The sequence below is a fragment of the Pongo pygmaeus genome, chromosome 15, assembly GCF_028885625.2.
Source record: "Pongo pygmaeus isolate AG05252 chromosome 15, NHGRI_mPonPyg2-v2.0_pri, whole genome shotgun sequence".
Taxonomy (NCBI): domain Eukaryota; kingdom Metazoa; phylum Chordata; class Mammalia; order Primates; family Hominidae; genus Pongo; species Pongo pygmaeus.
In genome coordinates this window covers 48,256,973-48,283,824 of record NC_072388.2, presented here as the reverse complement: position 1 = coordinate 48,283,824, position 26,852 = coordinate 48,256,973, and the positions used below count along the sequence as shown (strand labels likewise).

At 44.7% G+C, this 26,852-nt stretch overlaps 3 protein-coding genes and 1 pseudogene across 7 annotated transcripts; 1 reads left to right on the top strand and 3 right to left on the bottom strand.

Annotated features, from left to right (window-relative positions):
- Positions 1 to 1,485: 1,485 nt before the first annotated feature.
- Positions 1,486 to 4,232, bottom strand: MGAT2 (alpha-1,6-mannosyl-glycoprotein 2-beta-N-acetylglucosaminyltransferase). The gene is made up of 2 exons (XM_063651193.1): positions 3,761 to 4,232; positions 1,486 to 3,567 (listed from the first exon to the last, which is right to left on the bottom strand). The coding sequence occupies exon 2, from the start codon at positions 3,542 to 3,544 to the stop codon at positions 2,201 to 2,203; it is 1,344 nt and encodes a 447-aa protein (XP_063507263.1). The 5' UTR covers positions 3,545 to 3,567; positions 3,761 to 4,232; the 3' UTR covers positions 1,486 to 2,200.
- On the top strand, positions 4,106 to 6,100 carry RPL36AL (ribosomal protein L36a like). Of its 2 annotated transcripts, XM_063651194.1 has the most exons (3): positions 4,194 to 4,232; positions 5,188 to 5,265; positions 5,647 to 6,100. In XM_063651194.1, the coding sequence occupies exon 3, from the start codon at positions 5,683 to 5,685 to the stop codon at positions 6,001 to 6,003; it is 321 nt and encodes a 106-aa protein (XP_063507264.1). In that variant the 5' UTR covers positions 4,194 to 4,232; positions 5,188 to 5,265; positions 5,647 to 5,682; the 3' UTR covers positions 6,004 to 6,100. The 2 variants fall into 2 exon arrangements, with proteins under 2 accessions (XP_054304335.1, XP_063507264.1); XM_054448360.2 differs by lacking the exon at positions 5,188 to 5,265 and having other exon boundaries at positions 4,106 to 4,232.
- A 4,052-nt stretch (positions 6,101 to 10,152) lies between these two features.
- LRR1 (leucine rich repeat protein 1) lies at positions 10,153 to 26,201 on the bottom strand. 4 transcript variants are annotated; one of them, XM_054449034.2, is made up of 5 exons: positions 25,812 to 26,201; positions 23,027 to 23,163; positions 22,264 to 22,362; positions 16,621 to 17,342; positions 10,153 to 10,569 (listed from the first exon to the last, which is right to left on the bottom strand). In XM_054449034.2, exons 2-5 carry the CDS (start codon positions 23,030 to 23,032, stop codon positions 10,329 to 10,331), a joined length of 1,068 nt encoding a protein of 355 aa, XP_054305009.1. In that variant the 5' UTR covers positions 23,033 to 23,163; positions 25,812 to 26,201; the 3' UTR covers positions 10,153 to 10,328. The 4 variants fall into 4 exon arrangements, with proteins under 4 accessions (XP_054305009.1, XP_054305006.1, XP_063507656.1 ...); XM_054449031.2 differs by lacking the exon at positions 23,027 to 23,163 and having other exon boundaries at positions 25,484 to 26,197; XM_063651586.1 differs by lacking the exons at positions 22,264 to 22,362; positions 23,027 to 23,163; positions 25,812 to 26,201 and adding an exon at positions 25,484 to 25,783.
- On the bottom strand, positions 24,055 to 24,698 carry LOC134738145 (rho-related GTP-binding protein RhoQ-like; annotated as a pseudogene).
- Positions 26,202 to 26,852: the final 651 nt, after the last annotated feature.

The following is a 26,852-nucleotide window of genomic DNA, read 5'->3' as shown; positions in this document are numbered from 1 at the left end:
ATTTAAGAGTAAAACTGGAATTTTTAAAATCTGGCAATTTGATAGGAGAATTGCCTTCATTATATTATTACACAAAAAACCAAAAAGCCAGTGTTTCCTAATCACTTTCTTTTTTTTAAGAGATGGGTCTTGCTATGTTGTCCAGACTGGAATCAAACTTTTAGGCTCAAGTGATCCTCTCATCTCAGCCTCCTGCATAATCAATTTCCTTTATAACACCTAAAATGTGAGGCAAAGAGAAGATCCTAACAGGTTTTTTTCTTACAAAAAATTTTAGGGCAGCCAAAGAAAATGAAAGGAAGGAAATGCAGAAAGGGAAATATTTGTTGATTTAATCACTAACCCCAAAGCCAGGAGCTGATCTATTTGTTTCAAAAACAGCTACTACTTCAGACTCTGGCCTTCTTAGCTCAGTCCTGGAAATAACCTAATTTTTTAGTTCTTTGAACTAGTGATGTCAGGTCAGAGTACCAGAAATAGGTACCAGAAATAGGTACCTGATTCACCCTTATTTATAACCCCCAGGCAAAATCTTGCACCAGATTGGGCTGTGAGGGTAAGTCTAAGTCTAAAGGTAGTTCGTAAAGCAAGAGAACTATTTGCCTCACCTTAGATAAGCATATGTGCTCTTAAACTACTATGAATCTTAAATTGATGCAATAATTTTGAGACTGCCATTTAATAGTTACAAGTTTAAGAACTTTTTTTTTTTTTTCTTGAGATGGAGCCTTGCTCTGTTGCTCAGGAAGGAGTGCAGTGGCATGCTCTAGGCTCACTGCAACCTCTGCCTCCCAGACTCAAAGGATCCTCCCACCTCAGCCTCTCAAGTAGCTGGGACTACAGATGCACCACTACACTCGGCTAATTTTTGTATTTTTGGTAGAGATGGGTTTTCGCCATGTTGCCCAGGCTGGTCTCAAACTCCTGAGTTCAAGCAATCTGCCTGCCTCAACCTCCCAGAGTGCTGGGATTACAGACATGAGCCACCACACCCAGCCCCTAATATCTTTACACAGAAATTAGTCTTTTATGAGAAATTTTTGGTTGAATGCAATTACAAATTAAGGGAAACTTCTATAAATGTCTACATCAAATATGGAGCAAAATTTAAGCCTATTTCCTATAATTTTCTGTATCTGTCCTTTTAAAAAGTATGATTTAAGTTAAAGCTGGCACTACAAAGTATTTCACTTTGGCATGACTGAACTTTGTATCATTTCTGGCTTTCAAAAACAATTTAGGCTGTATTTCCCTTACACAGCAACTTTTTATCATTCATTTTCAATGCCTGGGTAATTTGAAAGCCAAACAGTTTCTTGCACAGGGAATGCATTGTCATAAGCTGGGTTTTATTTCAAACTCAATTATACAATGTAGCAATAGTAAATATTAAAATGTAATGCTAACTCAAAACTTGTAGAATGCCTTCACTGAATTTTGGTATAAAGAGTAAACAAAACTTATTCTGCAAAAGGATTAGGAACCTTTTTATGCAAAATGAGTATTTTATTTTGTCAGCACTAAAATAAAAAAAAAAAACAAAACCACTGTATTTCTACATTGAGGTGAAAACAATGTTTAAACTTTATCAATCAAATACATTCCAAAAGAAAAGTGTGTTCTATGAAGTTTCCAAAACACACTCAAAACACAATAGTACAGGAATCTAATACTGAAAATGACTGTTCTGACAGGGTGTTTAACAAATATAACTTTTTAATTATTAAACCAGTGAAGCAATCCCTTCCTAATAAGTGTGTCAAGAGAGTGAAACTGGGTTTGTTCCATTAATACCCTAACAATTTCATCGTAATACTTTTTACTGCTATGACAGTTTTAAATAAATTTTGCTGTACTTAAAATAGGTTTTGAAAGTGGAAAAGTGTACAAAGTTTCAGATAAAAAGATTAATAGATGCAATTTAAATAAAATTTCCCCTCTTCTCTCATATCAATCAACAATAATCAGTTTTAGCAGATACAGACTGAGCTTTAACACCCTACTCCCAAAATGAAACCTTCAGTTTTAAATCTTAATCAGACATAACCGGAAAAGATTATTATGTATTTGGACACCTTTTACAAGATTTTTTGTATTAAAGCAGAAACCAGTTCCTAAACTCTTTTATTCAATTGTATGTCCTGTTCGGACAAATATCAAAAATAGAAGACTGTCACTTTTGCTTTTGTAACTGTGATTTTCACTGCAGTCTTCTATAACTTTTACAGAGTTCATGGTCCCTAATATCTCCCCACCCTCCGTTTTTTCTAGGTGGGGAAATGGCTACCACAGTAAACTTCTCACTGATAGTTAGAGTTTCTGGAAACATGTATTGTTTGTTATTATTTAAGAGTGACTCAATTTGGGCACTCTGAGTGGATGGTCTACAGGTTTTCTTGTGATGCATACCACAGTCTCCAGCATGAAAAATCCTAGGAACTTGAGGAACCAGCACTTTCCAGAATTTTGGAAGACAAGATACAGTCAAGTATTGAAGAGTCCAGTCCCAGTTATAATCATCATAAGTACAGAAAGTGTCTGTGCACTCGATCAGCTTCTGATAGGCATTCCGGGTCAAGGCTAGACCCATATTGTGCTCTGTGGATTTCCAAGTTTTCACATCTACCTTGTCAGCCATGCCATAGAAACTGCGACTGGCAGTATAGGTCCCCAGGGACAGAACATCACATTCAGGGCACTCTTGCTGCTTTAGTTTCCACATCTTTTTGAAGACATGGTAAAAGTCTGGGGCTAAGTAGTGATCCTCTTCTAGGAAAAGTATAAGGCCAGCATAATCTCGAAGAATTTTTACTCTTTCCCACACAAAATGCAGCTTCCACCACCAGTGATGTTTGGTCTGGGAGAATTTGGCCTCTCTATAATGGCCGAAGGAGTCGGGATACTCAGCATTGATGCACCCCAATTTCAAAGCGGCATTCTTCGGCAGATCTCTGGGACAATCTCTAGGGTCACTGCCTGGAAACTCGTTAGGGTACAACTGAATGCTGAAAGGAAAGAACACCTGCAGAACCGGACAGAAATTCACCCCGGCGATCAGCTGATTGATCTCGGTCGACCAGAAGTCATGGCTAAAGATGACGAGGACGTTGTCAATTCCCTGGGCTTTTCGAAGTGAGTCCAGCAGCAGTCTGAGGTATTCGGGCCGGTTATGCACCTGGACCACCAGCACCAGCTCCCGGGGGGCCCAGGTGCCAGCCTTATCTACATTCCTCAGCGTCTGATCAAAGTTCAGCTGGTACACCAGGGACCGGTATCGCAGCGTCAGGTTGTCCGCCTCGGGCTGGGGGGCTGCCGCGACCAGGGGAGCCGCCGACTCGTTGGAGACCCTGCGGATGCCCACAGCCACAGAGGGGTGGTCCCCGCCGCGGCCGCCGGCACCCCGCGCGGGTTCGGCGTCCAGCAACGGTGGGGCGAGGGCCTCGTTCTTCCTTTGTCGCCCATTGCTGCTCCAGAGGACGAAGCCGCAGGCGGCCACCACGAGCGTCAGGATTAGCACCTTCCGTTTGTAGATGCGGAACCTCATGGTCTCCAGGGCCGGGAGCGCAGGCGGGCGGGGAAAGGAGCAGCTGCTTCTGCACGGAAGGGGAGGGCGGGCGGCGGCCGTCGCCTTGGCCTGTCACGGTCGGAACTGGCCCCCGCGGCTGCCCTCGCTAACTCATCCCGGGCCCCGGGGGTCCTGAGGCCCGAGACCTCTCAGCTATCCCGCGCCGCCTGCGCTCCACACATCCTCGCCTGGCAGCTACAGCTCGAGCATCGGCGCCGCCGCTAGGAGCCGCGGCTCGGCTTCGTCTCCGTCCTCTCCATTCAGCACCACGGGTCCCGGAAGAAGCTCAGCCGGGGTCCCCACCGCACCCTAGCTTTGTTACCTGCGCCTCCAGAGGCCCTGCGTCCTCTGCGCTCTCATCCTTACAGGGGCCCTAGATGGCCAGGACTGAGCGACACGGCCTCGCCCCACTCCGGCGGGGACCGTTATGACAACCCGCAACTAGCCCGCGGCACACCGCGGCCCTCCGGCCCACACCCCTCCGGCCCGCCCCTTAGACCGTTGGTTGGTGCTTTCCAGACGCGACCGAAGGCGCCTGACCGCAGTCTCCGGCTGCCTATTGGTTCGCAGTACTGTCGCTCAGGTGCAGTTCCCACTTCCGCCTCTTTCTTCCCTTTCCTGTTAGGCGAGAGCTGCGGAAGGCGAGGGTGTTGGACGCCGTTTCTCGGTAAGCTAAGAACGAGGCTGTAGCGGTTCCAATAGGAGCCTCCCTTGCTCAGAATCCTGGGTAGGACTAGGCCTTCTTAGGAAAGGGAAGGCGAGACCCACGGCCTTCGCCGGCCTTAGTTCGAGAGCAGGTTTCTCCCTTCAGGAAAAGGTCTCAGGCATGGCGGCTGTAGGATCGCGAGGCGCGCCGGCTTGATAAGGACACGTCACCCCTCGAGGCTGCTGACGGGTGACTGTGCTTCGGAGGGGAAAAGTGATACCACGCTGATTTTGTTCTCGGAGAAGGAACGGGGCGGGTCGTAACCGTAGCTACAACGTCGCGCACTGTCTCAGCCATTCTCTAGAGCTGGAAAATGGAGGAGGTGGGTGGGGGGAAGGGAGTCAAACTCTGGTCCTTAACTTCCTTTTCTGCGGAAGAAAATTAGATGAACCGCGCTTTTCTTTTGGGGCAGTCACAATTAATTAAACCCATTTCGTACGGAAAACTGACTGTATTGGGCCTCCTAAAGCTGCTGCTGTCGGTTTTCGTGAGTCTTGTTCTGTATGAGAAAAGAAAAATGGCTCGGAGCATTGTGAGTTGAGATGTGCAAAATTTGCCGGGCCCGGAGAGACAGCAGTATGGGACTTCAGACACCTCCCCACTTAATGCCTGGCATTTTATTCCTGACTAGCTGCTTTACCCATTATGTCCGCGTTCCTGGAATTTGTCATAAAAAGAATGATGTATAGCCAGTCAATCGCTTGTGTTATTTTAATGTAAATTATTGGTAAACAGTTTAGGAACTGCCATTTTTTCCTCTAAAAACCCACTTGCAACTGCTGCTACTCAGGGCATTTTGAATCTGTGCTCTGGGTTGCAATCCTCAAACTTGCCCCAAATAAACACTCTACTTATATGAATTGTGCCTCAGTTCTTTTTTTTTTTTTTGAGACGTAATTCCGCTCTTGTTGCCCAGGCTGGAGTGCAATGGTGCGATCTCGGCTCACGGCAACCTTCGCCCCTCCCCACCCCGCCCAAGCGATTCTCCTTACAGGTATGCACCACCACGCCAGGCTAATTTTGTATTTTTAGTAGAGACGGGGTTTCTCCATGTTGGTCAGGCTGGTCTCGAACTCCCGACCTCAGGTGATCCGCCCTTCTCGGCCTCCCAAAGTGCTGGGATTACAAGCATGAGCCACCGTGCTCGGCCTTGCCTCAGTTCTTTAGGTCGACAAATTAGTCCTCCAGTAATTTAAACGAAGTGTTTCAAAAAGGTGTGAACTTCTATGTAAGTTTATTCATATGGAAAATGAGTACGTGGTGGATTTATATATTGCTCATTTATGTATACGGTTTTCCTGTATATACTTGTATAGCACTTTCACTTTTCGGAATGTTTAATGTCTGCTATCTTATTTTAAATATTTTGCTACAGTTTTCATCATATAGACAAAACAGCCCTGCTGCAAAGATGGTCAATGTACCTAAAACCCGAAGAACCTTCTGTAAGAAGTGTGGCAAGCATCAGCCTCACAAAGTGACACAGTATAAGAAGGGCAAGGATTCTTTGTATGCCCAGGGAAGGAGGCGCTATGATCGGAAGCAGAGTGGCTATGGTGGGCAGACAAAGCCAATTTTCCGGAAGAAGGCTAAGACCACAAAGAAGATTGTGCTAAGGCTGGAATGTGTTGAGCCTAACTGCAGATCCAAGAGGATGCTGGCCATTAAGAGATGCAAGCATTTTGAACTGGGAGGAGATAAGAAGAGAAAGGGCCAAGTGATCCAGTTCTAAACTTTGGGATATTTTTCTTCTAATTTTGAAGAGAAAATGGTGAAGACATAGAAAAGTTACCTGAGGGAAAATAAATACAGTGATATTCTTACGCAAACCTTTTGTGGTTTTTACTTATAAATAGAATTCCATGTTTAGTGTAGTTCCACCTCAAACTTTACTAACAAGTTTATATATATATGAAGGGAAAATACTACTTTACTACTTTTTGTTTTCTGGTCAATTTCAAATGTTGAATGAATTCATAAACATTGAGCAGCTTAGAAGGATCTTTAAGATTTTGCAAGAGAAGAAACAAGATATGCTAGGCTTGTGTATAGCAGGTTGGGTTGGGCAAAGGATGGAAGTTGGGGGATAGTAAGAGCTGACTGCAAATATTCTGTCTAGTAGGGATCACTAGCCAGGTAGTGTGTTTCCTGTTACACTAGTCAGATTTAGTACTCAACAGCCACGTGTGGCTAGTTTATTGGACAACACAGATGGAAAACATTTCCACCGCAGAAAGTTCTTTTGGACAGTACTGTTACAGACTGGCCTTGAATATAAAAGGATAGTTTAAAATTGACTTCACACTAAAGTTCTCCATCTAGTGAAAGTCCACAATAGCATAAACTTTGTTTTTTGAACCTCTTAGAACACTTTGGGAGGTACTCAAAATTTTTTTGAGACAATCTGTCACTGTCACCCACACTGGAGTGCAGTGGCACATTCATGGCTTACTGTGGCCTCTCAGGCTCTGTAGGTCCTGCCTTAGCCTTGGAGTAGTTGGGCACCACCATGCCTGGCGAATTTGCCTGGCTAATTTTTTTTTTTTTTTTTTTTAAAGATGGGGTCTCACTATGTTGACCTAGGCTGGTCTCACTATGTTGACCTAGGCTGGTCTCAACTCCTGGGCTCAAGCAATTCTCCCATCTCAGCCTCCCAAAGTGTTGGGATTACAGTGTGCTACTGTGCTTGGCCAGAACTTCTTGACAGTTGGGAAGGTTTAGGAGTTATGACTGAAAACAAAAAGATTGAAATTCACAATGAAAGTTGAGCCTTGTAATTATGAAAGGCAAGAAAAGTTCAGCATCAGATGAAAAACTGGGAAAAGGTAGGGGTTATAAGAGGACAAATTCTGCCTTTTGTATATGAATTTAAGTTGACTAAGATACATGGGAATGACTGAATAGAGGAATGCAAAGGGCTAGGGTGTGTAGGAGTAACAGATGGTTTGCACATAATCCCAATAACTGTTACAGCTACATTTGATTGTAAAAAAAATAAAATGTAAAAATCTTGTATACAAGTTTATTTTTAAATACATCACCATCACTTTTTCCTTTTTTTGGAGACACGGGTCTTGCTCTGTTGCCCAGACTGGAGTGCAGTGGCATACTCACAGCTCACTGCAGCTTTGGCCTGCTAGGCTCAAGCTATCCTCTCACCTCCGCCTTCCTAGTAGCTGGGACTACAGGCATGCAGCAGTATGCTTGGCTAATTTTTTTATTTTTTAGAGACGGAGTTTTTGCCTTGTTGCTCAGGCTGGTCTCAAATTCCTGGGCTCAAAGCTTATCTACCCATTTCAGCCTAAAGTGTTGGGATTACAGGCATGAGCCACCTCACCCGGCCTACCATCACTTTTTAAAGAATGTTTTAATGCAGCTATTTTGTAATATTTATGGACAATCCCTCACCAACCTACGAGTTTAGAAAATCCTAAAATATTTTACTTAGGGAATTCTTGGTTTTAAAGCCAAAAGTGAATTAACTAGAATACAGTAGCCTGGACTTAAAATCTGATTTGGGTTCATGGTACTTCTCTCGTAAGGTGATTTTTAAAGATTAAATGCTGCTTATAAAACATCTGGAACAGCTGGGTGCAGTGAGTCATGCCTGTAATCCCAGCAGTTTGTGAGGCTGAGGTGGGCGGATCACTTGAGGTCAGGAGTTCAAAATCAGCCTGACCAACATGGTGAAACACTGTCTCTACTATACAAAAATTAGATGGCCAGGCGTGGTGGCTCATGCCTGTAATCCCAGCACTTTGGGAGGCCGAGGAAGGCGGATCACGAGGTCAGGAGTTTGAGACCGGCCTGGTCAACATAGTGAAACCCTGTCTCTACTAAAAATACAAAAATTAGCCAGGCGTGGTGAAACACGCCTATAATCCCAGCTACTCCGGAGACTGACGCAGGAGAATCACTTGAACTTGGGAGGCAGAGCGGAGGTTGCAGTGAGCCGAGACCACGCCATTGCACTCCAGCCTGGGTGACAAAGCAAGACTCCATCTCAAAAAACAAACAAACAAAAAAAACCTGCATCTACTCAGGAGTATCTGAACTTTCAAAAAAGAAAAAAAAAATGCCCCAAATAAACATTTTAGGAAGGCAAAGGCGGTAATTATTTTGTAAGAAATAATCTTACAGAGACCCTGCTAACAAGCCCAAAACAGCAATTACATTAACACTGGAGAGGGCTTTTCTCCAGTAACTTTTATTCTTTCCTTTGTTCACAAAAACCAGGCTGAGGTTATTGCAGTGTTCTGGTGGAGAGGCTGACTTGAGGTAGGTCAGTGGGAATGAACAGAATGAAAAAGTTAATATTGGTTCTGTTTTCCATAAGTCTTTCAAGTTGGTTATTTTTCCATTCCTTATGCCCTAGTTCACGTCATCTTTTTCTGAGACAGGGTCTCCATCTGTCACCCAGGATGGAGTGCAGTGGCATGATCTTGGCTCACTGTAATCTCCCAGGCTCAAGTGATCCTCCCACTTCAGCCTCCAGAGTAGCCAGGACTACAGGCATACACCACAATGCTCAGTTAAGTTTTGCATTTTTTGTAGAGATAGGATTTTATCTTTGTGCCCAGGCTGGTCTTGAATTCCTAGGCTTGAGCAATATGCCTGCCTCGACCTCCTGAAGTGTTGAGATTACAGGAGTGAGCCACTGCACCAGGCCCAAATCACCATTTAGCTGGTGTATTGCCACTACTTTTAAAATTAAAAACATTAAACATTTTCATTTAATATGACAAAAATAATATATTAAACATTTTGTCACTAATATGACATTTTTGTCATATTATGTGACAAAAATAATTTAAAAACCCACTCTAATAATACAAAATGTAATCAGCAAAAAGTAGCAATTTTTGACTGGGCATGGTGGCTCACTCCTGTAATCCCAGCACTTTGGGAGGCCAAGGTGGGCGTATAATGAGGTCAGGAGTTCGAGACCAGCCTGGCCATCATAGTGAAACTCTGTCTCTACTAAAAATACAAAAAAATTAGCCGGGTGTGGTGGCACACGCCTATAGTCCCAGCTACTTGGGAGGCTGAGGCAGGAGAATCACTTGAACCTGGGAGGCGGAGGTTGCAGTGAGCCAAGACCATGCCATTGCACTCCAGCCTGGATGACAGAGTGAGAATCTGTCTCAAAAAAAAAAAAAAAAAAAGTAGCAATTTTCTGTTCCCTTTCCCATCCCACCAAATCCCAAGGCACGGTGACTCAAGCCTGTAATCCCAGCACTCTGGGATGCCCAGATGAGTGGATCATTTGAGGTCAGGAGTTCGAGACCAGCCTGGCCAACATGGTGAAACACCGTCTCTACTGAAAAATACAAAAAATTAGCTGGGTATGGTGGCGTGCGCCTGCAACCCCAGCTACTCAGGAGGCTGAGGCGGAGGTTGAAGTGAGCCGAGATTGTGCCACTGCACTCCAGCCTAGGAGACAGAGACTCCATCTCGGAAAAACAAAAACAAAAAAAGAAATCACAACAATTACTATGGGAACATTTTAAAAAATTATAAAAGCTAAAGTCTTTCCTGAAACAATTCCTACTTTTTGCTTGGTAAATGTAAATTCCACATGTAGAATAATGTATCTGAAAAACACAAAAAGTGGTATGCTTAAAAACTTACATATAATTTCATAATAAACAAGTTTTCACTATAATTTAGGACATATTAGTCCTCCAACAGATATTTTCTGCATACAGAAACTCAGATGTGTTTAACTGAAATGCAAGAGGAAAGTGATAAAATTTTTATGAACAGAGTAACTGGGATCAATATCTGTTTAACATTAAAAGATATCTCCACAACCCATCTTGGAAACTTTAGGGTGAAATAAACACAAGTGCAATAAATTAAAAAAAAGTTAACATCACAGTAAAATTAAAATTGGTTTTAATAAAAGTTTTGGAGTCATTTAAATGAGTAACTATACACATTCCTCCTCTCCAGCAAGTATACAGAAATCTTCCCTTACTCCAATTTGACGCTGCAAAATCATACATGCACCCCAAACTGATCTGTTATTGAAATTTCTTTTTCTGGTCTCACCCATTACTTTAACATATCAGAGGAATTTACATAACAGCCTAGAGAACAGAAATAAGAGATAATAGGTGCTTCAGTACCACCCAAATTATCTACTAAGACCACAGTGTGGGCAACAGAATGCAGATTCATGGTAGTAGTTCCTTGAATGAAAGAGTTCAGACAGAATTTTCCACAAACACAAATTTTTGCGGTATTCAAATCTTGGCAGAGATGGAATGGAATGATATGACAGCCATATGGAATCCTATTGGAAAGAATGATAAAAATATTTTATAATGCGTTACTAGATTTAGGACATGAATTATTAGGACATGGAATTGTAACAATGAAAAGTAAAATTACTTTATTAAGTGATTAGTATATTTAAAATATACTAAAATACAACATATGCCATATTGTAAACTTCAGATACCACACCATAAAATATCTTCCAGCACAACCACTTAATAGCATAACTCCCTAAATAGAATGAAAAAGTCACCTGTCCTTTAAATAGGCTCTTCCAGGGATCAATTGTTCAAAAGGGAAATTTAAACTCTGTAAGACCAATTTAAAATACATGTTACTTGGGACATGAGTTTTACTTTAATGGCTGGGCAAGTAAGGCTAAACTTACCTTGCTTAAGGCATTTCACTCTCACACTTAAAACCCTTCAATGGTGCCCAAGTCAAACTTCTGATTTTTATTTTTTGAGACAGAGTCTCGCTTTGACACCCAGGCTAGAGTGCAGTGGCGCACGCTCTCACTGCAATCTCTGCCTCCTGGGTTCAAGCAATTCTTCTGCCTCAGCCTCCCAAGTAGCTGGGATTACAGGCGCCTACCACCACGCCCAGCTAATTTTTTTTTGCACTGTATTTTTAATAGAGACGAGGTTTCACCATGTTGGCCAGGCTGGTCTCGAACTCCTGACCTCATGTGATCTGCCCGCCTCAGCCTCCAAAAGTGCTAGGATTACAGGTGTGAGCCACCGCGCCTGGCCTAAACTTTTTTTTTTTTGAGATGGAGTCTCACTCTGTTGCCCAGACTGGAGTGCAGTGGTGCAATCTCGGCTCACTGCAACCTCCACCTCCAGGATTCAAGCGATTTTCCTGCCTCAGCCTTCCGAGTAGCTGGGATTACAGGCACACGCCAACATTCCTGGCTAATTTTTCTTTTTTTTTTTTTTTGAGATGGAGTCTGGCTGTCTCCCAGGCTGAAGCGCAGTGGCGCAATCTCGGCTCACTGCAAGCTCCGCCTCCTGGGTTCATGCCATTCTCCTGCCTCAGCCTCCTGAGTAGCTGGGACTACAGCCACCACGCCTGGCTAATTTTTTGTATTTTTAGTAGAGGCAGGGTTTCCCCATGTTAGCCAGGATGGTCTCGATCTCCTGACCTCGTGATCTGCCCGCCTTGGCCTCCCAAAGTGCTGGGATTACAGGCTTGAGCCACCGCGCCCGGCCTGGCTAATTTTCGCATTTTTAGTAGAGACGGGGGTTAACCATGTTGGCCAGGCTGGTCTTGAACTCCTGATCTCAAGTGATCCGCCCACCTCGGCCTCCCAAAGTGCTGAGATTACAGGCAAGAGCCACTGCGCTGGGCCTCGAGGTCAAGTTATTAAATAATCTACAAGACACTAAAAGACAGTCTTGAGATTGCCTGCCCACTGCCCAAACCTCCCCACTAAACACAACCATGCTCCAGCCACTTTGCCTCCCACACAGTGTCTTGTTCTTTGTTGTTTCTTTAGTCTCTAGCTTAGGCTGGCACATAATAGGTGCTCAGATATTTTTCAACAAATAAACAAGCCTAGTCTTATAACTTAAAATGAGAGTTTAAAACCCTACCAGAAAAGTCTGAAAAGATACACATTTCAAATAAAAAAACAGCGGTTACCTTTGGTACGAGATCTAGGATGGCCCTATTTGCAATTTTTAAATTTTTCATAAAAAGACTTATTAATCTGTTGCTTAAGTAACCATTTTTTTAAAAACTCTGCCAGGGAGTGTCTCCCACATGTTTACATTAATCTTTCAGGATAGATAGTTCTAGATTGAGGAAACAGATAACAGTTAAAAACTATATTTTCTATCTGACATAACTTAAATTCCCACATATTTTCCTAATACATCATAACTGTATGCTTGTAACCAGTAGTTAGAGCCATTTATCAACAGCTAGATAATAGGTATTGGTGTCACAGCTTTAAATGTATATACTTTTTAAAACAAGGGAGCTTAAAACACGCAAAATTATACTTCAACAAAGGTTCGGTCATCTTACAAGAAAGCTATATTAATAGGGGTAAGATTTAAAAAGTAACATAAATGCTATAATGCGAAATCATTCAACACTAATAAATTACTATTCTGCCAAATTGTGCCTTGCCAATTATATCACATTTTGATCATCTATTTTTTTCCTTCCAACTTTGTACTTTTTCGTGTTGGACTTCAGCATGTTTTTACCTGATCATTTAGCCAAACTTGTTATAGTCTTTTCAAATCAAAACTATAACATTTCTCATTTGGACATAATTTTCAAATTTGAATAAATACAATATACGATTTATTTATTTTATTTTATTTTTTTGAGATGCAGTCTCACTCTGCAGCCCAGGCTGGAGTGTGGTGCTATGATCTCGGCTCACTACAACCTCCACCTCCCGGGTTCAAGCAATTATCCTGCCTCAGCCTCCCCAGTAGCTGAGACTACAGGTGCCTGCCATGACACCTGGTTAATTTTTGTATTTTTAGTGGAGACAGGGTTTCACCATATTAGCCCCGCTGGTCTCAAACTCCTGGCCTCAAGTGATTCACCCACCTCGACCTCCCAAAGTGCTGGAATTACAGGCATGAGCCACTGTGCCCAGTCTTACAATTCTTACAATTTATGTATGTCTTAGAGAAACAATAGCCTCAGGTGCACCTCACTGCCAAAAGATACCATTTGGAGCTCCCTCAAATCAGTGGATTTAACCTGAATCATGAGTATCACCTCTGGTGATTTTATTTAATTAACTGATTGACTGAGACGGAGTCTCAATCTGTACTCCCAAGCTGGAGTGCAGTGGTGCCATCTCGGCTCACTGCAACCTCTGTCTCCTGGGTTCAAGTGATTCTCCTGCCTCATCCTCCTGAGTAGCTGGGATTACAGGTGTGCGCCACCATGCCTGGCTAGATTTTTGTATTTTTAGTAGAGACGAGGTTTCACCATGTTGGTCAGGGTGGTCTCGAACTCCCGACTTTGTGATCCACCTGCCTCGATCTCCCAAAGTGCTGGGATTACAGGCATGAGCCACCTCACCCAGCCTTCAGATGTTTTAAATGTTTCTCAGGTTATTCTAAATTTGAAGTAAAGTCTGAGAACCATTGGTTTAGAGTAAGAGTTCTTACATTGGGGATGGCAAGGAGAGAGGACTGGACTGGGTTTCAGTGGGAGCCAGGTTCCTTTTATGCAAAATTCTGTGTACTCATGTGTAGTTTTCTGGATCCTTAACTTTGGTCAGTTTTAAGAGCCCCTCCCCCCTAGAAAAGTTCAGAATTTCTTATTTGAAATATGATCTTTCTACCATTTTATAGGCTCTCAGTAATACTTTGGTCCACATCTTAGCTTCCAGACACGCGTTCAAGAAGCCTAAACAAGCTGGGTGTGGTGGCTCATGTCTGTAATCTCAGCACTTTGGGAGGCCGAGGCAGGTGGATCACAAGGTTAGGAGTTTGAGACCAGTCTGGTCAACATAGTGAAACCCTGTCTCTACTAAAAATACAAAAAATTAGCCAGCCATGGTGGTGGGTGCCTGTAATCCCAGCTACTTGGGAGGCTGAGGCAGGAGAACTGCTTGAACCCGGGAGGCAGCGGCTGCAGTGAGCTGAGATCACGCCATTGCACTCCAGCCCATGCAACAGTGAAAGAGACTGTCTCAAAAAATAAAAAGCAGCCTGAACAATGGCTCATGCCTGTAATCCTAGCACTTTGGGAGGCCAATCCAGGTGGACTGCTTGAAGCCAGGAGTTCAAAACCAGCCTGGCCAACATGGTGAAACCCCATCTCTACTAAAAATTCAAAAAATTAGCCAGCCGTGGTGGCGGGAGCCGGTAATCCCAGCTACTTGGGAGGCTGAGGCAGGAGAATCACTTGAACCTGGGAGGCACTCCAGCTTGGGCACTGCACTCCAGCTTGGGCAACAAGAGCGAAACTCCATCTCAAAAAAAAAAAAAAAAAAAGCCTGAACAAAATGAATCTGGCGCTCAGGGTCTCATGAAACCAAATGCAGTTAGTGTTCAAAGACAAGAAGAAGAGAACCAACAGCTACTGAATCCTACTATATGCCAAATGCTTTGGCATTACATTAGCTCATTTATCGTCACAACTCTATAAGGTGGGTATTATTGTTCCTGTTTCACAGCTGAGAAAATAAAATCAAAGAGATTAAATAGGTCAGGTGTGGTGGCTCACGCCTGTAATCCCAGCACTTTGAGAGCCTCACACCTGTAATTCCAGCATTTTGAGAGACCAAGACAGGCAGATCACCTGAGGTCAGGAGTTGGGAGACCAGCCTGGTCAACATGGTGAAACCCCATCTCTACTAAAAATACAAAAATTAGCTGTGCGTGGTGGCACATGCTTGTAATCCCAGCTACTTGGAAGGCTGAGGCAGGAGAACTGCTGGAACTCGGGAGGCGGAGGTTATAGTTGAGCCGAGATCGTGCCACTGCACTCCAACCTGGGCGACAGAACAAGACTCCATCTCAAAAATTAAAAAAATAAGGCCAGGCGCGGTGGCTCACACCTGTAATCCCGGCACTTTGGGAGGCCAAAGTGGGCAGATCACGAGGTCAGGAGTTCAAGACCAGCCTGGACAACATAGTGAAACTCCATCTCTACTAAAAATACAAAAAAAATTAGCCAGGTGTGGTGGCGGGTGCCTGTAGTTTCAGCTACTTAGGAGGCTGAGGCAGGAGAATCGCTTGAACTCGGGAGGCAGAGATTGCAGTGAGCTGAGATGGTGCCACTGCACTCCAGCCTGGGTAACACAGTGAGACTCTGTCTCAAACAAATAAAATGAAAATACAAAAATGAGCCAGGCATGGTGGTAGGTGGCTGTAATCCCAGCTACTCAGGAGGCTGAGGCAGGAGAGTTGCTTGAGTCCGGGAGGCAGAAGTTGCAGTGAGCTGAGATTGGACCACTGCACTCCAGTCTGGGCAACAGAGTGAGACCCTGTCTCAAAAAAAAAAAAAAAAAAAAAAAAAAAAAAAAAAAAAAGGCCGGGTGTGGTGGCTCAAGCCTGTAAACCCAGCACTTTGGGAGGCCAAGACGGGCGGATCGCGAGGTCAGGAGATCAAGACCATCCTGGCTAACATGGTGAAACCCTGTCTCTACTAAAAATACAAAAAAAAAATTAGCCAGGCGTGTTGGCGGGCACCTGTAATCCCAGCTACTCAGGAGGCTGAGGCACGAGAATGGCATGAACCTGGGAGGCGGAGCTTGCAGTGAGCCGAGATCACACCACTGCACTCCAGCCTGGGCAAGAGTGAGACTCCGTCTCAAAAAAAAAAAAAAAAGAAAGTTAAAGTAAAAAAAAAGTGGTGAAGCCAGGAATCAAACCCAAGTCTGACTCCAAAGACCACCCTTCATCATTATGCCAACTCTCTAATTTTAGAGTACATCAAAATCACCTGGAAGACTCACTAAGACACAGATAGCTGGACCCCACTCTCAGTTTCTGATTCAGTAGGTCTGGAATGTTAGAACCTGCATCTCTAAGTTGTTCCTAGGTAATGCAGATCCTGCTGGTCAGGGGAGCACACTTTCAGAAACAATGCCATTCATTCATTTAACTACTTATTGAGTGCTTAATATATGCTAGGAGCAGGGGATACATGGTTTAGATCCTAGGGAAATAGTGGAGAATAACACAACATCCATGTGCTCACGGATCTTACATTCTAGTGGGGAAAACTGACAGTAAACAAAAAAAAGTGTTTAAAAATATATAATAGGCAATGAGTCCTATGACCAAAAAAAAAAAAATCAAGCAATGTAAGGAGGTAAGAAATAAAATTTAGATAGAATGGACAGGTAAGACCTTTCTGGGGTGACACTTGGGCAGAGAACTGAATGAAGTGAGGGAGTGAGCTATGAGACTTCCTGGAGAAAAATCATTCTAAGCAGAGGTAAGGAACAGCAAGAAGACCATTATAGCAAAGGGTCAGACTGTGCATAGTACTGTAAGCAATGTTAGACTTTATTACTCTGAGTTTGATGGGAATATTAGAATGCTATCAAAGACACATTACATGACTATTAAAATCTTACCTATTATGTAATATGGTTCGTGCAGAAGATTCCAATAAAGTTAATGGTGCTTGCAGCTTTATTACTGGAAGGACTTTTGGTTGTTCAAAAGTATTTCCAAAAAGATCCAAGTATTCAAGGGATAAATTTCTAAATTCACTAGGCAAAAATGGAAGCTTATTTCGAGCTGCTGACAAAAAGCGAAGGTTTATTAGTTGTCCTATCTTGCAGGGAAATTGAATCAATTCATTATCATCAAGTTTTAAATTCTTAAGTTCCTGGAGCTGGCAAAACTGCACAGGGAGTGCCTTGATTTTGTTCTTGCTGAGGTCCAAACTCCAAAGTGACTTCCGGAGTGTAGAATGACACAAGGCTACACTAAATGACTCCAAGTGATTGTCATTCAGGTTAAGTTCTTGAAGGTGTATGAGGTCTCCAATTGTAGCTGGAAGCTTTTTTATATGGTTGTGACTCAAGTCTAATTTCCTAAGGTTTTTTAAGCAAAGCACACGCATGTCAACTCGGACAAGCCCACAATAAGAAGTCTGAAGATGTTCCAAAGAATATGGAAAGTTCTTACTTAGAGGATAGTCTTTTTTGGATGTGATAACCATTTTAGTTTTAAAGTTTTCAAATTCTGAAGTCTTCACTGGTGTGAGCGTTGAAACTGGTGTATCAACATTACAGCCTCTATGAGCCAGTCTCACAGCTGAAAGGAAACCTTTTAAACTGCTGGAATTGGCCTGAATAAATAAAAGTTGTAGAATTATAAATTCCATTGGAGATAATGCATACATGCTAGTTCTTCCCATAACAAATTCTATAGCATTACTTATGAATGTGATACAATGATTTATTGAAATTGGCTGTAAAACATTTTTTTAGTACTTTATTTTGACTAAATTTCAAGTTTAAAAGTTTTTGAAAAAAAATTACGTGGAGGGACACATTCTAAATAAAACTGTTCAAAGGGAAATCATGCCAACACTTTGGGAGGCTGAGGTGGGAGGATCACCTGAGCCTAGGAAGTAGAGGCTGCAGTAAGCCATGATAATATCACTGCACTCCAGCCTGGGCAACAGAGTGAGACTGTCTCAAAAAACAAAAAATAACAAAAATAAAGGGAAATCATAACAGTATAAAATAAGATAGGAAATGATTGAATATTACACTTAAGATTTGAGTTTAGGTGGGGCGCAGTGGCTCACACCTGTAATCCCAGCACTTTGGGAGGCCGAGGCAGGTGGATCACTTGAGGTCAGGAGTTTGAGATCAGCCTGGCCAACATGGTAAAGTCCTGCTTCTACTAAAAATACAAAAATTAGCTGGGCGTGGTGGTGCATGCCTGTAATCCCAGCTACTTTGGAGGCTGAGCAAGGAGAATCACTTGAACCCGGGAGGCGGACGTTGCAGTTAGCCGAGATTGTGCCACTGCACTCCAGGCTGAGCAACAGAGTGAGACTCCGTCTGAAAAATTAAAAAAAAAAAAAAAAAAAATTTGAGTTTAAGGCCAGGTGCAGTGACTCAGGCCTATAATCCCAGAAAACTGGGAGGCCGAGGCAGGCGGATTACTTGAGGTCAGGAGTTTCAGACCAGCCTGGCCAACATGTGAAACCCCTTCTCTACTAATAATACAAAAATTAGCTGGGCAATGTGGCGCATGCCTGTAATCCCAGCTACTCAGGAAGCTGAGGCAGCAGAATTGCTTGAACCTGGGAGGCAGAGGTTGCAGTGAGCCGAAGTCACGCCACTGCACTCCAGCCTGGGCGACACAAGTGAAACTCGGTCTCAAAACAAAACAAAACAAACAAACAAAAAAGGCCGGGACTGGTGGCTCACACCTATAATCCTAACACTTTGGGAGGCCGAGGTGGGCGGATCACCTGAGGGTAGGAGTTCGAGGCCAGCTTGGCCAACATGGTGAAACCCCGTCTCTACTAAAAATATAAAAATTAGCAGGGCATGGTGGCAGGTGCCTGTAATCCCAGCTGCTTGGTAGGCTGAGGCAGGAGAGTTGCTTGAAACTGGGAGGCAGAGGTTGCAGTAAGCCAAGATCGCACCACTGCACGGCAGCCGGGGCGACAGAGCGACTTCATATAAAAAAAAAAAAAAAAAGCTAATTTTTGTTGGAACATGGAAGCTATGTAGAGCAAAAGATTGGAAATATAGTATGAGGACAGATTGTAAATGAGCTCAGATGCCAACGTAAAGTGGAGGGATTTTAAGTATGAAAGTTACATGACAAGAGCTAAATACTATTTTGGTAGCACTGTACACAATGAACCAGAGTAGGGAAAAGTCTGGAGAAGACCTGGGTCAACTAGGTACAATAAAGCATACTGGCTCACAGACTTGGGAGTCACCCATATAACAGCTGAACTATCAAATGGAAGGCAGGTATGACAGAAAACAGCAGAGGACTGAAATAAAGCCTTTATTTTGGGGATAGAAAAAAACGTTGCTGGAAGCAGGAGACAAAGAAGTGACTAAGAAAACTGAAGGTAAACCATAGTGCCCTATCATAGATACCAAGAAAAGAAAGAGTTTTATTAAGAAAAGGGTAATTATCATTGTCAAATTCTACAGAGTGCAAAAATAATGAGAAATAATGATACTGTGATAAACAAGTGAAAAGATCACTGATCTCTGAGACAGTGTTTTCAGTAAACCAGTAAAAAGGTCAAAAGATAAAAAGTGGAGACAATGAATTCAGCCTTGTCTTTCTAGAAATTTGTTTTCTTTTTTTAAAATCAGTAAGATCTCAGCTTGTTTTTAGATAGAAAGGAAGAATTAGTGAAAGAATAAGCTGCAAGTCAAGAAAAAAATGAAAAATCACAGGGAGGAGATGGGACAAAATTATTCCATTCACTCCAAACTCCTTAGTTATCAAACTTTTAATGTTGCAGAGCACTTTGCTTGGAGTTAAGAATAATGCACAGTTGGGCCAGATGTGGTGGACCATGCCTGTAATTTCACCACTTTGGGAGGCCAACGTGGGCAGATTGCTTGAGCCCAGGAGTTTGAGACCAGCCTGTGCAACAAGGTGAAACTCTGTCTCTACCAGTACAAAAAAATTAGCCTAGTATGGTGTTGTGCCCCTATAGTCCCCGTTACTTGGGAGGCTGAGAAGGATCACCTGAGCCTGGAAGGTCGAGGCTGCAGTGAGCTGTGATGGTGCCGCTGCACTCCAGCCTAGGTGAGAGTGAGGCCTTGTCTCACCAAAAAGAAAAAAAAAGCAAGGTTGAATGAGACATCGTTTCCACCCACCAGGAAGGGAAAGAGGAAAAGGGGAGAGGGCAGAAAAAAAACCACCAGTTTTAAAATTCTAATGGTTTATATATTTTTTTGTTTGAGAAAGTGTCTTGCTCTGTCACCCATGCTGGAGTACAGTGGCACAATCATAGTTCACCGAAGCCCTGAACTTTTTTTTGAGACAGGATGATAAAAACAACCCTTTTTTTTTAATCAACCAGGATGGAGTGCAGTGGCTGCAATCACAGTTCACTGCAGCCTTGACCTTCCAGGCTCAGGTGACCCTCCACCTCAGCCTCCCAAGTAGCTGAGATTACAGGTGCACACCACCATGCCTGTCTAACTTTTTTGTAGAGATGGGGATTCACCATGTCACCCAGGCTGATCTTGAACACCTGGATTCAAGCAATCCGCCCAGCCAGGGCTCCCAAAGTGCTGGGATCATAGGCGTGAGCCAACATGTCTGGCCTCCAGCTTTTAACTTGTGGGATTGAGTGATCCTCCTGCCTCGGCCTCCCAGGTATGAGCCACTGCACCCAGCCAGTTTATGGTATTTTTGTTTTGTTTTGTTTTAGACAGGGTCTGGCTCTGTCACCCAGGTTGGAGTGCAGTGGTGCAATCTTGGCTCTTTGTAACCTGCGCCTCCCAGGCTCAAGTGATCCTCCCACCTCAGGCTCCCAAGTAGCTGGGACCACAGGTGTGAAAACCACGCCTGGCTAATTTTTTTTTTTTTTGTGGAGACAGGGTTTCACCATGTTGCCCAGGCTGGTTTTGAACTCCTGAGATCAAGTGATCCACCAGTCTTGGCCTTCCAAAGTGCTGGGATTACAGGTGTGAGCTATGGCACCCAGCCTCAGTTTATGTTTTTATAAGAATGATTACAGTCCGGGCACGGTGGTTCATGCCTATAATCCCAGCACTTCGGGCGGCCGAGGTGGGTGGATCACGAGGTCAGGAGTTTGAGACCAGCTGGGCCAACATGGTGAAACCCGTCTCTACTAAAGATACAAAAAATTAGCTGGGCATGGTGGCATGTGCCTGTAATCCCAGCTACTCAGAGGCTGGGGCAGGAGAATCGCTTGAATCCAGGAGGCGAAGGTTGCAGTGAGCCGAGATCATGCCACTGCACTCCAGCCTGGGTGACAGGGAGAGGCTCTGTCTCAAAAAAAAAAAAAAAAAAAAGGAATGATTACAGTAGGGGCTGGGCGCGGTAGACAAAAATTTGCCAGGAGTGGTGGCACCCACCTGTGGGTTGCAGTGAGCCAAGCTCTTTCCACTGCACTCCAACCTGGGTGACAGAATGTGACTCCATCTCAAAAAAAAAAAAAAAAAAAAAAGAAAGAAGAATGATTACAGTAAATAAAATACAAGATGGTTCTAATTGAATTTTTTCCTCTTTTATTATACCAAACTTAGATTTGTAACCTGTGGTTTAGCTGGCAAAATGTAGACCTGTGCAGTTGCCTTATAGAGTTCCAGTCTAAGAATACCCTAGGGCTCCATCTTCAGCACAGAAGCAAACCCGGTTTTCTTTTCATCCTGGCAATCTTACTGAGGCAGACTTTGCCCTTTTAGAAGGCACACAAGCATATTTGGGAAGCTGCCTCTTGTGCCATTGCCTCTTCAAACAAACCTGCAAGAGTCTGTCCCTAGTCAGCTATATGGAATATCAGAATGTGCAAACAGCCTTCTTTAAAGAAAATACACGCCAGGCCGGGCACAGTGGCTCACGCCTGTAATCCCACCACTTTGGAAGGCTGAGGTGGGTGGATCGCCTGAGGTCAGGAGTTCAAGACCAGCCTGGTCAACATGGTGAAACCCTGTCTCTACTAAAGATACCCAAAAAAAAAAAAAAAAAAAAAAAAAAAAAAAAAATCAGCCACACATGGTGGTGAGTGTCTGTAATCCCAGCTACTCGAGAGGCTGAGGCAGGAGAATTGCTTGAACCCAGGAGGTGGAGGTTGCAGTGAGCTGAGATCGTGCCACTGCACTCCAGCCTGGGCAGCAAGACCAAAACTCCATCTCAAAACAAAAAACAAACAAACAAACAAAAAAAAGCAAGCAAGCAAATACACACCAGGCCAAGCATGGTGGCTAATGCTTGTAATCCCAACACTTTGGGAGGCTGAGGAAGGAGGATCACTTGAGGCCAGGAGTTCGAGGCCAGCCTGGGCAACATCATATCAAGACTCCATCTCTACAAAAAGTTATTTTAAAAATTTATCCGGGAGTGGTGAGGTACACCTGTAGTCCCAGATATTCAGGAGGCTCGCTTGAGCCTAGGTGTTCGAGGCTGCAGTGAGCTATGACTGTGCCACTGTACTTCAGCTTGGGTGACAGAACAAGACTCTGTTTCTAAAAAATAAAGAAAATACAGCCAAACATTAATCATTAATGTTTTTAATACCATACCTTACTTAGACAGATATCCACAGGAGGCTCCTTTAACCGAACAGTGGCTTTCCCCTCATCTACAAATTTGGTGAAGAATTGCTCAATGTTCTCCCTTAGCTGCATAAAACCAGTAGAAAAAAAGAACAAAACTAATTATTGTTACTTAGTAACACTTATTACAACTAGAACGTGCCAGTTACTTTGCCTTGGTTTGGCTTTTAGTCCTTGAGTCTGAGTGTTTTCATTTTAAGTTTTACAGCTTTTTATCATGCCACTGCACTCCAGGCTGGGCAACAGAATGAGACTCCTTCTGTCTTACTCACTCTCACCCAGGCTGGAGTGAAGTGGTGCCATCCTGGCTCACTGCAACCTCCGCTTCCCAGGTTCAAGCAATTCCCGTGACTCAGCCTCCTGAATAGCTCGGATTACAGGTGCATGCCACCATGCACAGCTAATTTTTGTATTTTTAGTAGAAACAGGGTTTCATCATGTTGGCCAAGCTTGTCTAGAACTCCTGGCCTCAAGTGATCCGCCTGCCTGGGCCTACCAAAGTGCTGGGATTACAGGCATGAGCCATGGCGCCTGGCCAAGTTTTAAAGTTTTTTTTTTTTTTTAGCAGTTGGGAAGTTATACTCCTCATCTAGCTGGTGGTGGATGTTACTGCTCCGTCTGTCCAGTAACTCTCCTTTGAGAACAGGATCACCATGTTTTGAGAGAATGCTCCTCTTCTCCCATTCCAACTATGTAACTGTAGGAAGAGTTGCCAATAGCAGTTACTTGCCTTCATAACTTCAGTCCATTAGCCTGGGGTGGGCACACCTCCCAGTAGGTTATATACAAACTCCATGAGAGCAGGAATCTTGTCTCCTTTGCTATTCTATCCTGAGTGCTAGAACGATGACTGACACATAATGGGTGCTGAAAAAAAATTTAAGGATTATCATCTATATAAATGACATATTTAAAATTTAAAAAAAATTAATGATTGCTGTTGCATCTGCTTTAGATTTCAACAACTATTGATTCAGAACCCATTATGTACCAGGTACTCTAATAGGGGCTTGGGACACAGCAATGAATAAGACTGACAGGGTAACTACACTTAAAGAGTTGACAATCTGATGAGAGATAGTTATTAAACAAGTACTTATAAGCATAACAAATATCAAGACAAGGCAAGTGCAGGATGCTATGACCTGCTTTTTTTTTTTTTTTTAAGAAAGCAGATTAAGCTTTAATATAGAAATATTTAGGTTACACTTGTGCTCAAGTAATAAAACATTTGTTCTTTTTTGATCTCATACATTCTCTCCTCAGGTATGGCCCATCTCCTGTACGCTTGGAGCGACCTCTGGCTACGTGGCTGGCCTTGTTATTTCACCACTCTGGGTATACTGGAATAGAAAGCAACTTACATACAAGAACAATTAACTTGAGCAAAGGGAGATGTTTCTTTGTGCAGATTCTGTAAGGGCTGTGCAGAAATGTGTATAGTCAAAGCCAAGCAGTTCCATTTACAGCTCTGTTTTTTATGTAGTTACAACATGATGTGATTGTAGCTTTTAAAACTATGAAACCCCTGAGAGATTGTACCTTCTAGTCGAAATAAAGTATAATAGATTGCGGCTTCAGATGCTGCTTACTGCTTCTTAAATCTTTAAGGAACATTCTTAATAAACTTTACACAATTCTGAGGACAGGTTTTGTTTTGAACTGCTTCATTACCTATAAAAGGTCTGGGTATAGCTGCAGCATTTCATTTGCTTTCTGAGAGAAATGGACAGTTTCCTTGGCCACTGAAGATGTTTCTCACGTAATTAAACAATAGTTTATACATCTTGATCCTATTCTTTTTTTTACAGTGTGTTTCTTTGGAGTTAAAATGGCTATGATAGCCTCATCAAAAACAGTCTTCAATCCCTTCTGGGTTAAAGCTGAACATTCCACATAGCAGCATGCTCCTATCTCTTTTGCTAGTTTCTGTCCTTGTTCCACACATATAGGCTTTTCTTTCATATCATTCAGTCTTGCTAAAGTTTTGGGGTCATCTCGGAGATCAATCTGAATTCCTATTAATAAAAAGGGTACATTTGGTGCGTATTCCTTAAGTTCCGGTACTCACTCCTCTTTCACATTTTGAAATGAGGCTGGATTTACCACCGAGAAGCATAAAAGGAAGACGTTGGTCATTGGGTAAGATAAAGGCCTCAGACGGTCATAGTCTTCCTGTCCGGCCGTGTTATATAGAGTCCTAGGAGGTACTGCTTAGCGACCACGGTGACGCTGACTGCGTAGTGGTCGAAGACGGTGGGCACGTACTCCTCCGGGAAGGCGTTGTTGGCATAGCTCATGAGTAGGCACGTCTTGCCCACCGCCCCGTCGCCGACCACCACGCACTTGAGCATCAGCGCGCCGGGCCCGTGAGCCATGCTGCTGCCGGCCAGCCTCCGGGCATGGTCCCCCCGGAGCCCCCGGAGCCCCCGCCCCGGCCCCGGGCTCAGCCTCAGCCCGCCTGGAGGGTCCACCGCCGTAGCCGCCGCTCCGCACCGCAGGGCCGCCCCCCCGGCCCCATGCAGCGGCTCCCCTCCCCGGAGGGGAGGGGGCGGCGGGCCCGGGGCGCTGCCGCCGCCGCGGTCGCCGCCCGGATCCCCGCCCCGGCCCCCCGCCCCGGCCCCGGTCGCTGCGCCCGCCCGCTGCCCCCGCCACTCGGCGCCCGCGCCCTCTCCCCGGCCGGGTCTCCCCAGGAGGATCCGCCGGATCATAAGACCGGCCGGCCCCGGGGGAGACCGCAACTTTGGGGAGGGCGGCCGACCTGCTTTTTTAAGCTAGGGAAAATATTGTGGGAGAAAGAATTCACTGAACAGAAGTGCAGTTATTTTACTGTTCCCCAACTGGACAGCTGCTTCATTTGCGGTTGTTTCACGCAAAATTTCAGAAACTTGAAACAGGCGGGATTGCCATCCACTACTAAATAGCAACACTGTAAATTCAAAGTCGTAAAAGTGGGGAGGAAAAATAGCGAAAAGGTATACTCTCAAAGCTTTCTTCTTTCGGGTCCGTAGGAAGACGCACAGGACCCTGGGGTCGGGCTGATGGTAGGTCTCAAGGCTGGGAGTTCAGGAACCCCCAAGGCGGGCTCTCGCCTAGGGAGCAGCCGGGCGCATGAGGACCGAGGGTGGCCCACGTCTCGGCTTCCGAGAAGAACGCGCGGCTGACAGGGCCTGCCCACTTCACGCACCTCATAGCGAGTCCCGCGCTTGTCCTTCAGGGTGGAGATGAGCAGGAAGGCTCGGGCCGGCGGCTGACTCCTGGAAGTCTGCTGACAGAGGCTCAACACGGCTCGGACGCCCTTGCCCCGGTTCCTAAGCCCCAAGGCGGGCAAGTGCCGGCTGATCACCTCCACCTCACAGTGTAGCTTCATCTCGCCCAGCGGCCACAACCAGGTCAGCTGGCTTTGAAACTTCCCCCTTCCCGCCACCCGGCGCCGCCACCGGGGTCCTCGCGCCCGCGGGCTGCCCACTGATCCGCCTGCCTGTTGGATTGGTCCGCGACTCGGGCTGTCTTACCACCGTGTCTGTATGAAGCCCGCGGGAAACGGCTTCCCTTTTCCCTTAGCAGGCCCGGGTCCTCGCGGTGGCTGCGTACCGGGACTGACCACCTGGGATCCGGGCTCGCGCCCCGGAAACCGGCAATCGGCGGGGGCGCAACGTCTTTTCCCCCGAGCGCGCAGCTGGCAGCGGTGGTTGTTTTTGTTTGGGGAGGATTCGGAGGGTTTCAGCTGTTGACGCTTTACGCGTTGCCGGCGCACGTCCGGCCGCTGTTTCCCGAGGGAAGGCAGGTGTGCCTCTGCGTTACAGGGAAAGGCACTTAGAACTGTCTGAGTGGCCTTGTAGGCCAGCGAGGGCGCATTTCCCGGCGCGGACGGGCTGCTGGTGGTTTTGGTGGCTGCTCTCCAGAGGCACACCTGGCACGTCGGAGGGGGGCTTTATATGGTTGTATTTGACTTGGCAATTCCTGCTGAACAAATAATTTTCCATGGCGGGTAGGATGGATGGAGTGTGACTGGCTTAACCGCACCTGAGACGTGGAAAGACCTTCCAGACCGCACAAGGCCTTCGTACTCTTGATTTTGATTGATTGAACTAGGACGGGGCCCGGCTGTGGAGTGGGAAGCGCCTGGGGAGCAAATGTTAAGGAGGTGCTTACTGTCGGGGTCGTAGTCTTGCCTCCTTAAAATTTGTGCTCTAGGCGCCTCTCTCACCTTAACCTAATCCTAGCCGTATATTAAACATTTTATTGTGTCTGAGTTATACTTCCGTAATGGTAAAATGACGTTCAGAAATACTGATTTTTCAATACAACTGTGACAAAATGTGATTTATTCTCAAATGAGCGTCCGTATTTACATGTTGAACCTGAAGTGTTGTCGGTTAATTCCTCATTCTTTAAAACGTAATAGTTCCTGAAAAAAAGTGATTAACATAAAATTATGGCCGGGCGTGGTGGCTCACGCCTGTAATCCCAGCACTTTGCCGGGCTGAGGCAGGCAGGTCGCTTGAGCCCAGGAGTTCAAGACCAGTTTGGGCAACATGGCAAAACCCAGTCTC